The sequence below is a fragment of the Dermacentor silvarum genome, chromosome 5 (assembly GCF_013339745.2).
Source record: "Dermacentor silvarum isolate Dsil-2018 chromosome 5, BIME_Dsil_1.4, whole genome shotgun sequence".
In the NCBI taxonomy this organism is placed as follows: Eukaryota; Metazoa; Arthropoda; class Arachnida; order Ixodida; family Ixodidae; genus Dermacentor; species Dermacentor silvarum.
In genome coordinates this window covers 45,975,418-45,989,576 of record NC_051158.1, presented here as the reverse complement: position 1 = coordinate 45,989,576, position 14,159 = coordinate 45,975,418, and the positions used below count along the sequence as shown (strand labels likewise).

Sequence of the window (14,159 nt, the reverse complement as noted above, 5' to 3'; positions counted from 1 at the left end):
GCGAACACACGGCGGAGAGCAAACGCGACGCTTCTGTCGTGCGAAAGGCCGTGGGGGGATAAGAGGGAGAGGAGGGGAAGGAGGGGAGGTGACGTTTAGCTGCAGCACCAACTGCGTATCTTGCGACCGGGCTCAAGGGGAACTGGTCACTCAATCTCGCACTCGAAAGTAAGAAAGCGGGAAGGAAGCGCGGGAGGGAGGGAGTGCAGCTTCTAATCTGCCAGCAATTGCATACTCGTACTTGGCTTGGCTGCAGGCGGTCGCGCGCGCACCGTATCTTGAAAGCGATCTGCACACGGCACCTACCTTTGTATGCGCTGTGCTTTCACCGCTCAGTTTCCGTTGAAGCGATAGATCGCATGAACCATCGCTCGCTGCTGCTACCGCGCTTGCTTGCTCACGCCAGCGTTTTGACAGTGGTTGTCTGCGGTCATCGAGTGTGATCTATTCATGTTTGCGTGTGCGCGCTGACACCATGATTGTTAATTTAGTTAGTAAGCGAATCTATCTAAGTTTATGCAGCCGATAAAACTACTATCCTTACTCTGTATAGCTCTCTACTTATTGCTATCGCATTTGATGCTTCGCCTTTCGGGCGAAACTGTCACTTTTTAAAGCGAAGCTTTATATGGGCAGGCGAAACGAAAAAAGCATCTGTCCGTCCCATGTGTACAGAAAACTATCATCATCAGCATTGGCTCGAGCGTCGCCATATTCTTCCGCAGCTGGCTCGTTGGCGCCCCTCGGGTTGCGCTCGTGCCACTGCTCCCGTGTTCGTCGTCGTCGTCTTCTTCCACAGCTGGCTCCGTTGCCACTCATTATTCCAGCGTAGACTTTCCCTTCTGTTGTGTCGTCGTAATGGGGAGGCCGCGTTTATGGGGTTATGAGCCATTGTATAAGGGGTTATGAGCCATTCATTGTCTTACGTAACGGACAGATTTAATTTTGAAGTAAGTTAATTTCGAAGATTCACAAGCGGCAATGGCGGGCAAATGCTGCTAACGCCGCCGAGCAAACTCCAGACATCGAACGCAAGCGACAATGGCCGCCTGCGGGCATACCGTCAGTGACGTTGTTCTCTCCGTCGCGGCCGAACGTGTCTGTAACCTCATTAAGAAACACAAAGACGTAACGAATCATTGATAAATACTTTACTGAACCGTCGGGATTAACCCAGTGATAAACACTGGGCCCGCACGTTTCAGCTTCGCGGGGTTACCATCCGTACGGACTGCTTGGGTGGTGATTTTTTCCTCGTGTGAAATTTGCAGCATCTAGAAATGCTTACTTAAATTGCTGTACCACTTCTGTTGACTTATTGATACCTTCAGTGGACTTTCTGTTAAGCTCTACCTCAGTATCATGTATGAATTTTGATAGGAAACCTACCAGGGAGGGCGGGAAAAGGATTAAAGTTCTACACCGAGAGCTCTTACGAAGCATTGGCTTGCTTGGAATTGCCTGTAGACGTTCCCAAAGCTCTTATTTATTACTTTATTTAAGTGACCGGCAGCGCCTAATGAAAGGCATTATGACAGGTTGACTCGAGAGAGAAGATGTAACAAGAATATGTGCGCATGAATACAAGGAAGAAATAATAGAAGGCATGATAAACACGTAGCAAAACTGGTAACTACGTCAGAAAATGATACAACACTCATCAAATATTGAAAACATTGTTACTTAAACGATTGTTCTGACTGGCTTACTGCGCTGCAGAGGTATTATCTTTGTTTTAAATATAAATGACAGCGGTTTAACAGTCGCTTCATTATTTATTTCGCAACCGAATAAACCATCGTTCCCAGCCTAAATGTTGGTAACTGAGTCATTAGAGCGTCATTCGTCATCCACTTACCAGCGAAAGCTGTAATCGAATCCACGCTGCCGAGCACCAGTTCTCGGCAGTGTGAATTCGATTATAACTTTCGCTGGTAAGTGAAGCATTTTTTTTACTTTATTGTCGGCTGTTTTGCGGACGGGCAAAAGAACCATAGGAAGTAAAAAAAAAAAAAGCCAGTCAGCCTAACAGCTTCAGCCGAATGCTGGTCTGAAGGAGGGCCTAAATTTGTTCCTGTATCCATGATATGGTAGTCATTACCGCTTCCACTTCGCTTTAGGCCGTCCTGTCTCAATCATCTCAACTTCACTGCTCTGCACCTAACCCTCTCCAATAGAAAAGATAGATACAGATAAGAAAGTGTGGTTTGACACATCAAGAAAGAATACTACACTGGTGTGATCGGAAATTACGCGTGGCCGCGTAACTAAGCGAGTGATGAATAATAATTCTAGATTTTGAACTTATTGAACAACGCGAATTTCGGCAGGGAGTCCTACATCGCATTCCTTGCTTTTTTTTCTCGAACGCGAGGGTTATCACATCTAATATCTCGACAAGGCTCATGGCTCGATCCGTGGACGCATCGTCTGACCCCAGACATGTGTACCCAGGTCGAGTGGAATCTTGTCCAACCCCGCACCACGGCAAGTACTCCTTCTTCACCTTTTCGTGGCGCTCCACATTTTCGAGCTCCACTTCGTCCTTTGTTCGTCTCATCACTTTTTAAACTTTCTTTTTTCTCCCCTACAATATACGCTAGAACCTTCTCGCCTTGCTTGCTTTGTTCCGCTTCAATCCGCGGCGTTGGCGGTGACGGCGGCATTCCAGAGCGTTCGCGAAGACATTATTGAAGAGCGCGATGGAGAATCCTGGCTCGACTGGTCGGCGGGAACTTAGAGAGCCCCCGAGAACGAAGCTGTGAGAGAATGCGGGAGTGTGAAAGGTTTGACGTTGCTCTCGCAGAGCGGAAAGGGGGCGCTGCGGATTGATCTTTCGACGACATCACACTGTCACTTACTTTGTGTCGGTGGTGAAGAAGCGAACACCACCAAAAAAAAGTGTATCGTTAAGAATCTAGGTTCCCCATTCGGGCGAACTTGTGGCCAGAGAGCCAAGCGAAACTGGCGACACTACAACGGGAGTGAGCATAGTCGTCGGTCGTCCAACATAACCATCCCAACCCAGGAGTCCAGTCCGTCCGGTATTTATACATGTATCGCCGTACACAGCGCTGGTACGGTGGCTAGGTGGGTAGGTGTGCCGACCGACGCCTCTGGAGCGTAGTTCACCGCTTGTCCGCGTCATGACGCAAAATTGGCGCTGCGGTCAGTAGAACGGCTGGCGGACTGGCGGCGAGCAAAACAAAAAAATAAATAAATAAAGCCCGTATTGGAATAGTTGTATGTCGTCTGTTCGTGTCAGTTTCAAAGGTGAAGAGCTCCGCATATCTCGTACTGTTTGTAAGTTCCTAAGCGATGTGGAATGTTCCAGGTCGGAAAAATGACCGGCGAGATTAGCCGCGGCGTTGCTCCACCGATCAAGACCACCAAGGAGACCTACTGCTTCGCTCCGAACTGCAAGTCGGGCTCTAAATTTGTGACAAAGACAGCGGAATTGTTCCCCTGTCTGACAGCGGAAATGTTCACCCCGAGCTGCTCAGTAGCTTGCTCAGTATCGGTACGGTGGCTAGATTGTATCGGCGACGTTAATGAGCAAGCGGTACACCGAAAAGCGTACGTCTATGAGCTCCTCGACGTTGGAAATTTTCAAGCCGCACATGAGGTGCTCAGCGCCTGCGACATCGAGCACCGCTGCGCTGCTATAGGGAAAAGAAAAGTGATCTAGGCTGATATTCTATATAGCAGGCTATGTAGCAAGGAAGTTCCTGCAAAGAACCAAGTGCTCCGATTGCTCAGGGACATTACTAAATTCAACAGAATGAGTAGGTCAGGGCTGTTGCTCCCTTCTGAAGACTAAAAAAACTGGTAGCATCGCTCGAAGACGCCTTCAAGCTGTGCTTCAGTTTAAATGAGTTACGAAGGAACAGTGTATCGCCGACTTTGCATCCTTTCTGCAGCTGAATCCTCCGAATTTGATCGGCTGTAAGCGGCACAAGAAAGAGCTCACAAACGATGTTGTGACGTTCTATTCAATTATACGCGTTTACTTTCTTGTCAAGGGCAATAACATGGCGCGCGAAAGCAACAGGGAGAAGAAGAATCACCTGAACTGGAGGCGTGTGCTGTGAATAATGTTATGATGTGGTGGACCAACGTTGCGGCCTTGTTGGCGCTAGGCTATTTATGTTGGTGCGTTTGCTGACTCAAGTTACGAGAGCGTTTCTTGTATTTTAAATATATTCACGAATTTAGCCCAAGACGTATTACTCTATTTTATTACAATGAAACAGTGAACCATATGCACTTACCAACACAATTCTTCTCGCACCAATTTATATACCGTAACTGACGCAGCAATAAAACAATAGCTGGATTTCTCGAAAATGAAACATTAGAACTCGCTAAATATCATGTAAACACGGTTCCACATACCGTATAAAACCATTGCAGTATTGTTTTACGCATGGAAAAATGCATTTACGTCTTTAATGCAATGGGCCGGAGCGCCACGTTTATATCAATAAATGTGACCGATTGCCAAGCTAGAAAATTTACTTCAGCCTTTCGTTTTTTCTGACTAGACGACAACAACAAGTTCCTCATTCTGGCTTGGCCTACACTGCTCAGAACGGTATTATAACGCGCACTTCAAAGATACAATCAGAGGCAAGCGATACTATCAGACACGCAGCTCGTCTACACAGCGCAGCCGCCGTGGCGCGCCGCTGAACCGTTCTACTGTCCGCAGCGCCAATTTTGCGTCATGATGCGGAGAAGTGGTGAACTACGCTCGGTCGGCACACCTACCCATCTAGCCACCGTAGCGCTGGTATGCTAACAGGAACGCACGATCGACCGCATGCCCGAAGCATAACTTAAGGTACAGTGCGCGGAGCCGACCAGTCCTCCCCGGAGACAAGCGAGCGAATCCGGTTGGCCCGCAGGTGGCGAGTATGCTCGCACTAGTGCGACCATTTCGCTTCTGCTTTCTTTCATTTTATTTTTTCTCGCTTTGAATAACACAGAAACGCAGAAGAAAATTAAAAAACACGGAAACGAAATTTTTGGCACTAAGGCGATCGTCCTCGTCAGCTCACCTTCTTTATCACTATCAAGGAAAGAAATCGAATTCTTAGATGGCGCATTAGGACTCTCCTAGGCGCTCTTAACTCACACGTGGCCTTGCTATTTTCCGTCGCTAACCTGTGCACTATTTCTTTGCGATTGTTCCTTGTTTTGCTATCTTGAAGACCCTTATAACTTACTTGCGTTCACGAGATAAAGCCAGTTGGATGTCCGCGCTTTGTGTTTGCGTTTCTTTGTCTATGCTTCTGTTCACGTCTTGTCTTCTTCGCGCACTTTAAGATTTTCATGAATCCTGTCAGCCTGCGGGCCGACTTAATGTACGCTGTTGTCGCTGGTGATGACTCCAATGAAAGCTACCACAATGCGAACCACGCATATGGAGACCCTCTATCACCGGCTTCGACGCGTACACGAACCGTATTCTTTTTCGCAATGGCCACATCACAAATGCATGCTGTGACAACTGTGGCGAGGTGGAATCTATAGAGCACATCTTGCTGAATTGCCCAGCTTACAGAGACGAGTGACGCCGATATAAAATGAACACGGAAAAGCTCGACCAAGGCCGCTTGACATTCACACGGATGCTGGGTTCCTGGCCTTGCCCTTCAAAACAGCGCGAAGCCCTGGGTTTCTTGTTTTTATATGATGAGTCAATTGGTTGGCTGTCAAAATTATGGCTCACGCGTGTCGTCTCATTCGGATTTCATTTTATTTTGCATTTGGTACCATCTACCTTCGTCGCATCAGACCCTTACCCTACTGCTGATAACATCATACGACCTGCATTTTTTTTTTCATGTTGTCTTCTGCCCGCCTTCTTCTAGGCCCTTTCTTATCCTCCGTGCCATTGCCTGCAGAGCAGCAAGTAAGCGAAAATAAGCTGACTAAAAACTCAGAATTTTCAATAAAGAGTTTTCTCTCTCTCTTTTTCTCTACCTTAAGTTATGCTTCGGGCATGCGCTCGCGCGTTATTTTTTGACGTATCTAAGCTGTGTACATGACAAAGTAACGACTGGTGCTCGCGTACATTTCAGAATGCGCAAAAAATTATTAAATTGTGAGGTTTTATGTGCAAAAACTAGGATCTGATTATGAGGCACGCCATAGTGGAGCATCGTGGATTAATTTCGACCACCCAGGCATAATGAACGGGCCCGCAATGCACGGGACACAGGCGTTTTTGAACTTCACCTCGATCGAAATGCGGCAACTCTGCTGGGTGCGAACTCTAGAGGGTCTCCAAAAAGGGTGCAACTCTGTTGAAGCTGCACAAAAAGTTCAGTCACCAAATTATATCACTCCACGCGTTCGTCTATGTTTCGTTCCGCACCAGCAGCGTTTGCTTGTGCGAGCCGTGCGATGATGAACGTGAGGCGGCCGCGATGGGCTGGAAAAAAAAAAACAAAAAAAAAAACCCTCGAAAGAAAAACCAGTATACAAAAAGCAAATTGATCGATAACAAAGGATTAACAAGCGAATAAATACACGTGCTCTTTCTAACAATAAAATTTTGTACTTAATGCTGAATCTAAATACAGAGCGGTTTTACCTTATTGTTGGCAAAAAACACCGAGTTATTTGCTGCTGCTAACGTAGCCACTGCAAGAAAATCTCCCTAGCCTCCACAGCGTTGTGCGTGATGTATGAAATGGAGTATAAGTTTACAGGCCACAGTTACGCCAATGTCAGACGAAATGCAGACGGTGTAAAAGAAAGTATGCGCATTAGTTGACCCTCAAACGACGCCTTTTATTCCTTGAGCGAAGCACATCGATAACCGTTCGCACACGCAATCTGATTAAACAAATCTCTTTTGTATACCAGAATAGGCAACAACACTTAACATATAACGTAAGCCGGTCTTGCGCCGAGTAATAGCTTGAAAAGAGTGACAGTCCTGTGATAAACGGTTACAGGAGAAAAAGCTGACAGTCACTTAAAGGGACCCTGAACAACCCAAAGGTCGAAATTTAGTTGTGGTGTTGCAGTTGTGCACGAGTCTACAACGAACACGTAGCCGCGATAATTGTTTTCGAAATGGTGCCGTAATAGCGGAGTTACACGCGTTTGAGGATCGAACCACGGCCCTCGCTCGTTTCGCACGTTCCTTCGCCACGCCCCCTTCATCGGCTAGTCTCTCCTCGCCGAGTGCTCCTCCGAATGTCACGTGACATACGTCATCGCCAACGCGTTTCTCAAAACACTGTGCACTTCCGGTTAAGGCACGCCCAGGCTATAGCGGTAAATATACCGACGGCGAACCGGCCTCCAGTGCCGTAGAACGTCTGCCGCGTGAGAGGTGTCCAAAGTAGACAGCAGTTCGACCGGCGCACCGCCCGCCGCACGATCGACGGGCCAATCGACGACCGCCAAGCTGCGCGCCTCCGCCACCAGCCGGCGACAAAGAGATCGGCTGCAGCTTCTGTTCCAAGCAAAATAATTTCCGCTAGATGAAGCGTTGCATAAATTGTACATCTTATGAAAAGCGATATCCACTGTCAAACGTTAAACACGAACGAGAGATCCGATACTTGTCGAGCTCAGCTGCAAGTGCACTGCTACCGACGGCAGACGACCGGCTCGGCTGTGCTCGCATCGCAGCCGACGGCGCCGCTAATATCAACGTATTTTCTTATTTGTGTAAACGAAGGACAAAGGACTGCAGAAAAATAGGCGCGGTGATGAAGCTAGGAAATTTGCAGGCTCAAGTTGGAATCAGCTAGCGTAAGACAGGGGTAATTGGAGATCACAGGGAGAGGCCTCCGTCCTGCAGTGGACATAAATATAGGCTGATGATGATGATGATGATGATGATGATGATGATGATGATTGGGAAGAGCCACAATAACGATATAAAAATATTGCGCCTTGTGAGTCTCGGCAATTCTTTCCGAAGCGCCGTCCGCTTTAGCTTGTAAGTGAACTGGAAGGCCGAGTGACGATATCGGTGCCGTCGAGCGATCAGTGGCGGTGAGGCTGCCGCACAAATGGGTCCCCGTCTCATCCTCTCTACGGCAAGGAAATCTCGCCGTTCACGTGCAAAACCGCCGTCGAATGGCGGCGCGCGAATGGCAAACGGCGTGCGGCGAGTTACCGTGCCGGTAACGTGGACGGGCCTTAGCCGCGATTTCGCGCTTATCGGCTACCCACTGTTGCTGCCGTGCCCGTAATCTACTTTATTCTACATTATTCCACTTTATTTCACTTTAACCCGATTTTGGGAATGGGCCAGGTCGTTGTTTTTTGGGGTGTGGGCCATGGCGTCGGGCGTTCACCGTGGGATTTCGCAGTGCGAGCCGCAACAAGTCCAACGCCGGGAACATGACGTCATCACTTGCTCACATGGGATTTGGTACCATCGAATCATAACAACGAAGGGACGGATTTCTCGCTTCACGGCGCATATCAGGCTTTTGCCTTAAAACATTCGGCAGAAAGCCTCGACGATGATTGTGAATGTAAGCGAATAGCCAACCGCTTCAAGAAAGCTATTAACTTTTAAGCATGAAATGCATTCAGGTCCCGTTGTCAGCGACCTTCAAGAGACCTTGAGTGAAAATCCAGAGCCGTTATCCGTTCACTCCAAACGAGAATGGGCGTGAGAACGAAACGAGAACCTGCGAGAATATCCGGGCATCGTTGAGAGATCATCCGGTTGCAACCGGATGATCTCGAAAATATGGTCTCTGGTCCCCAACCCCTTGTACAGGACCTCATTACATGCGCTAGTTACTGCCCAAACAAGGTACAAAAAAATATTGCTTCCGATTTCTTCTTAATGTTTGTTCACAACGTTACTCAAGCTGTAACTTATTGAACGCTGTAGTTTAATTTCAAATTTCCAAGAGCGACGTTCAAAATGCAGATACAGTGCACCATACACTTGATTCTCAACTTTTGGCGCTGAGACAGGGCTGCCTGTGGTCATTTCAACACCAGTTGTCCGTGAGTTCCGCTGTGCGTGTTTGGCGCCGCCTCCTTCGAGAGATGGCGCCACGCTGCGTGACCAAGTCGGCAGCGTCCGGCACGGCACGGATGGTTGTTTGGCCGAGACGAGACTTGCAACGAGGTTCATTGCAAAACAAGTATTTTCGGCTCAGTAAGCTTTGCGGCCTGGGTGGCGGCACCAGTCTGCTTTGCCGGTAGCCATTTCATGCTTACATCTACTCTCGATTACGAGAGAGCCAGCATTTTTTTTTTCAGGGAAATTTTGTGCTTTACGCCGTTTATTTGTTACAGGTAGGATAGTTCGGTAGCGTTTGTTGTTTCTTCGTGTAATTCCGTAGAAAAGAGAGCTGTTAAGCAGCACATCTGCAGCCGCGGTATAGGTGGTACATTCCCGTGCAGTCGTGAGCAAAAGTAACGGACCCCCTGCGAGTGCATGTCGGAAAGTCTGCCAGCGCCACCTGGCTCCACGCCACTCAAGCACGTCTGACGTCAATTCCACCGCAATGCGCGTGGACGTTCCCATATGATTCGTCGAAATGACATTCGCGCATGCGTACTCCGCCGGAATGGACGTCTCGCGAGCTTGAGCGGCGTGGAGCCAGGTGGCGCTGCAACGCTTTTCGGCCTGCGCCTCGCAGGCGTCTGTTACTTTTTCGTGCGGTGATTTCGGCGAGTTCTGTAGTTCTGTCGTGGGCTGCGATGGACGAACCTTCGACTTCTCAGTCAGTAGCTGCGCCCGGCTCCTTTGAACGCCCACGCGAGTGCGCGAACGAGGCCGTACGTCGCCATGCTTTCGCATTCATCCAAGCCAGGATACCTAAGTGCCCTTCAAATTTTTTTTTGCGCAGGCATTCACTACAACACTTCATTAGCCAAGCTTCACGACGAGATTGAACGCGCCGTGCTCGTTCTCGGACACGGCCTCGAGCTCTTCGTCAACGAACCTGCCAACGCCAACGTCACGCTTGCTCCCGGACTACGCTGCTACGAGGCCGGAAGAGCCCACTGGGCGCAGGGGGACAACTTCTTCCGGTCAGTGAACTGTTGCTTGCGTTCCGCACTTGTCTCCAATACTAAAAAAAAAAACGAGCGTTCAAGAAATCCTGCATAAATAAGAGATATGCACGTCCCAAGTATTGCAGTTTTACGATTAACCATTGTGGCGGGGGGTATGGCAGATGACCGCACCGCATGGCCTAGCCATCCTCTTTAGTCCTCTTCCTTTGATTTTTTTAATTGCTAGCATAGTAATATATTTGATCATTGGAAACCTGAAGTTTAAAAATAGGTTGCGCTGAAGGCTTTCTTTGAAAGCATGCTTGTCGCCGGCAGGCTCGTAAGATAACATGCAAGCGTTGATCATGCTGGCGTGTTTGGTTTTGAAAGAGCGTAAGATTGGGCGAGTTGGTATTCCATGTCTTGTACTTAATAGCGCATAAAAAGGGGACGAGGCACAGATGGACGACGCGGACATAGCGCTGTGTCCGCGTCGTCCATCTGTGCCTCGTCCCCTTTTTATGCGCTATTAAGTACAAGACGTGTTTGGTTTTCATTTCCGATTATCTTGACATAACTATAGGAAGGATTTTTGAACATGTTCCTTTAGAAGCAACCTCGGCTGATTCCTTTCAGGCTTTGACATCTCAAAGCGTGATGAATAAGGCTAGTTGGCAATTTCCTTAGCGTACTAGGGTAACAGCAAGGCACTACACAGGGAAACAAACGACTGGGGCTGCAAGCTTCAAGATATGCATACATGCTTAAGAAAACCTTTTTGTACAACCGTGAGCAAAAGTATACGGACCAGGGGTTGCGGGATAAAGCCGATTTTTTCCTCTGCCTTTGAGCGCAACTTGAAATTGAGGATTGCAGTCCAAACTTGCCATTGGGAACTTTTCAGTGTACTCGTCAATTTCAGTTTATGGTTGTTAATTACGAAGAAATTCAGTTCTTTCAGCGACGCTGTGGCCCATATACATTTGCTCACGGGTGTACCTGCAATACTCCTTTTTGTACATGCCATAGCCTTTTGCCAAAAATGTTTTATTCACTGTGCTGTTGATACAATTTCTAAACGGACCCTCTGCTAGGGTTTCTGTAGGCTTTGCATGTTTGGGAAGTCCGTAGTTTGACTGTAGAACTCCTCAGAGAATTTTGAAGTGTCGAGTGCTGTACGGAACCCTTTCAACTGGGACAGGAGAGAGGTGATTATTTCTAATCTACTTGGAGGCTTTTGGAGAGGAATATGCATAAATATTTGCAGCGTCTCTTATGGACACCTAATTAACTGTCATTTGCCTTTATATAACAAAATCAAATATAACGTGCCCATTGCAGTTACCTGCGTAACGTGTCCATTGAGACCAAGGGCAGTCCAAACATCGAGTTCCTTCCCGACGGTACGCTCAAGTACGTCGAGTTGGACATCCTCAACCTTAACAAGGAAGGATACTGGGACAGAGTGAGTATTGCTTGAATTCATCTGAGAAATGTGAATTGCCTTTGTAGGCACGCATTGAATATGTTCAAACAGTTCAAACGAAGTAAAGGGGTGGTATTGGCTAGTTTTATTGCGGTATTATGAATTAAGGAAATCAACGGAAGTAAGGTTGTGCATAAAACATGCGTGGTCTCAAAGTCCACCTGTCGTCCTAATGACACAAGGGTCAGTATGTCTTTCTATCTTTCTTTCTTTGTTTCCATTGCTCAAAATGCAATGGAATTCAATGGAATTGCTCAAAATACAATGACATTCATGTCAACCATCTAGACCGTGTCCTTTCTCATGCTGGTATTGGTGGTGGTGGTGATGGTGTTGAAGCAGGCGTGGTTAGCCTGGCATACATAGCCGGCAATTGTTCCGCCTGATCCTCTTATGCGATGAGATCAGGGGTGTGTGACCAGGTATCGATGAGCCCCGTATCTCGCAGGAAAGCTATGAGTGGTCGTCGCGCTCTCTTCGTTATTGCCGCGGGGTCTCAGGGGAAAACGACGAGAGAGAGAGAGAGAGAGAGAATAAACTTCATTTGTACACACACAAATTGTGTTGCCCTAGAAGGCGGGCGGGGCAAATGGTCTGGTCCCCTAGTCGAGCTGGCCCTTGTCATCCTTTATGCCCTTTGAACCAGCCTAAGCTGGTCTTCAAGTGCCGGGCTCGAAAACGACGTCTTCAAAGGTCCTGTGCGTAAGAGTGCTCTTTGGCAGGCTGTCAACCATCACTTTTCTTTCGGTGCCAAACTGCGGGTATAGGCAAATGAAATGTTTTATGTCGCCAGTGTCACCACAGAAGGCACAGAGCGGGGAACCGAAACGCCCATTATTGAGTAACCAAGCCGGTGTGTACGCGGAGTCGGTTCTGATGTGGTACAAAAGCGTCGCTTCTTTGTGAGTAAGTCCATGAGTCACACAGGCTTCGTGTTGAGTCTTGTGGGTCGCCCTAAAGTGAAAGCGGATTGCATCCTTAGTGTTCTGAAAAGTTCTTGGCGCTTTCACTTTTGGGACGCATGTCGGCGCTAGGCGTGCAAGAGCGTCAGTTTTTTTTAATTTCCACGAATTCCTACGCGGGATGGTATCCATTGAAATTTTACGTTAAATCCTTTGCTCATTAGGTTGTTAACCAGTCTCCAGAGATTTCCTAGTAAACTTCTCTCGAGGTGTGCACTCTCATAAAATTAATTTTATTGAGCCCAAATAAAGGAGTATGGGAACAACGTAAATCCACACAGCATCCAAAATGGTTGCCGTGTTACATGAATATGATCTTTAGTGCCCCTAAACCACCTCTGATAGTTCGAAAAACAATAGCGTGCTCCTCTTCTTCCTGGCTTTTCTTCTCCCGTTCTTGCCACGTCGTCGAGGCAACAGGGTCATCCATGTGACGTCACCAGGGTAAAAGCTGCCGATTGGTCCGTACATAACAAACATCAGTTCCGATCGGTTTGGTAGCACGGCTTTGTCGTGCAAATGCACGCCCACTCATCTTCGTTGTCTCGCTTGCCTGCCGTGCCTAACCAACCGATTTCACTACGTGTTGCACGTTGTGTCTGGCTGCAACAACGGGTAGCCGATAAGCGCGGAGTCGTGGTAACCGGAAGCTGGTGGTGTTCTGAAACAAGTAAATGGCGCCAACATGACTTCCGGTATGTACGCATTGTCCACGTGGCTGGGAGGAGAGATCGCCAGTGGGGAGGGTAGTGAAGGAGAGAGAGAAATGTCTCGCTTGTGATCGAACTCACGGAGTGGTTTAGGGGGCCCTTAAAGCAGCGTGGAGTTGGTCACAAGCCCTCCGAAATTTCAGCCACATTGTGCGCAATTCATGCGCCAGTGATAACTTCGGATTTATTACACGGCATGAAAGGAGTAAAATGCGTGCGTTGTTAAAGATGCAGTTAATCACATGAGCAATAAATAGAGACGCAGATGAAAGGGTGGGGCAGGGAGGTTAACCAGAGGGGAAGATCCGGTTTGTTGCCCTACGCTGGGGAGAGAGGGGAGGTCTAGGTGAAGTGACAGGAAAGTAGAGAGTGAAAATTATTCAGTAGGGGATAAAGAAGAATTCTGCTGCGCAGGTTTTTTGTTGCGTGTCCTTTTTTTGTTCTTAGGTCTAAGCGAGTTTCCAACGTCTACAGATCGGGGGCTGGACGCAAAAGGGTATCGATATCAAGGACATCGTCTGGCCAGGAGAAGAACTGGTTCCGCCAAAAGGAGTCCCGGAGAAATTCAATCTAAAGGTACGTTTCATTTCGCAAGCTCTTCGAGTATATAACGGACGAAGGTCGATGGTGAGCTCGAAAGCTCTAATGGACTCGTGTCATGACGAAATGTTTGCGACATAGCTACAACTAAGTTTACGCGTGTTACGCTGGACAAGGCATAACTCAATAAAATTGTTTCAAGAAATGAAACTGCGTGTCAGAATTACTCTGTGCATCACGTCCTCAGCTGTTTCAGTTTCTGCTTTACGAATGAAATGTAGCTTCGAAATTATCCCTCTCAATCGAACTGCTATCTGGGTGAGTCGAATTGTACTTATCTGGGAAGATAGGCGCGAAAAACTAGCGGTGTCTTGTCATTATCTCTTTTTTATTTGGTCAAGCTTTTATTCCGAGGTGGATTTAGGAATGAGATGCTATTATTACATCACCCATTCTCTCATCGAC

The 14,159-nt window shown here is 47.8% G+C and overlaps 1 protein-coding gene across 1 annotated transcript in view; it reads left to right on the top strand.

The window, feature by feature from the left end:
- The window catches only part of LOC119453342 (glutamate receptor ionotropic, NMDA 2B-like), a 235,642-nt gene that overhangs the window by 191,414 nt on the left and 30,069 nt on the right, over positions 1–14,159 (top strand). The window contains 3 exon segments of the mRNA XM_049667812.1: positions 9,849–10,032; positions 11,338–11,461; positions 13,629–13,730. Of these exon segments, the coding sequence (XP_049523769.1) occupies positions 9,849–10,032; positions 11,338–11,461; positions 13,629–13,730 (410 nt within the window).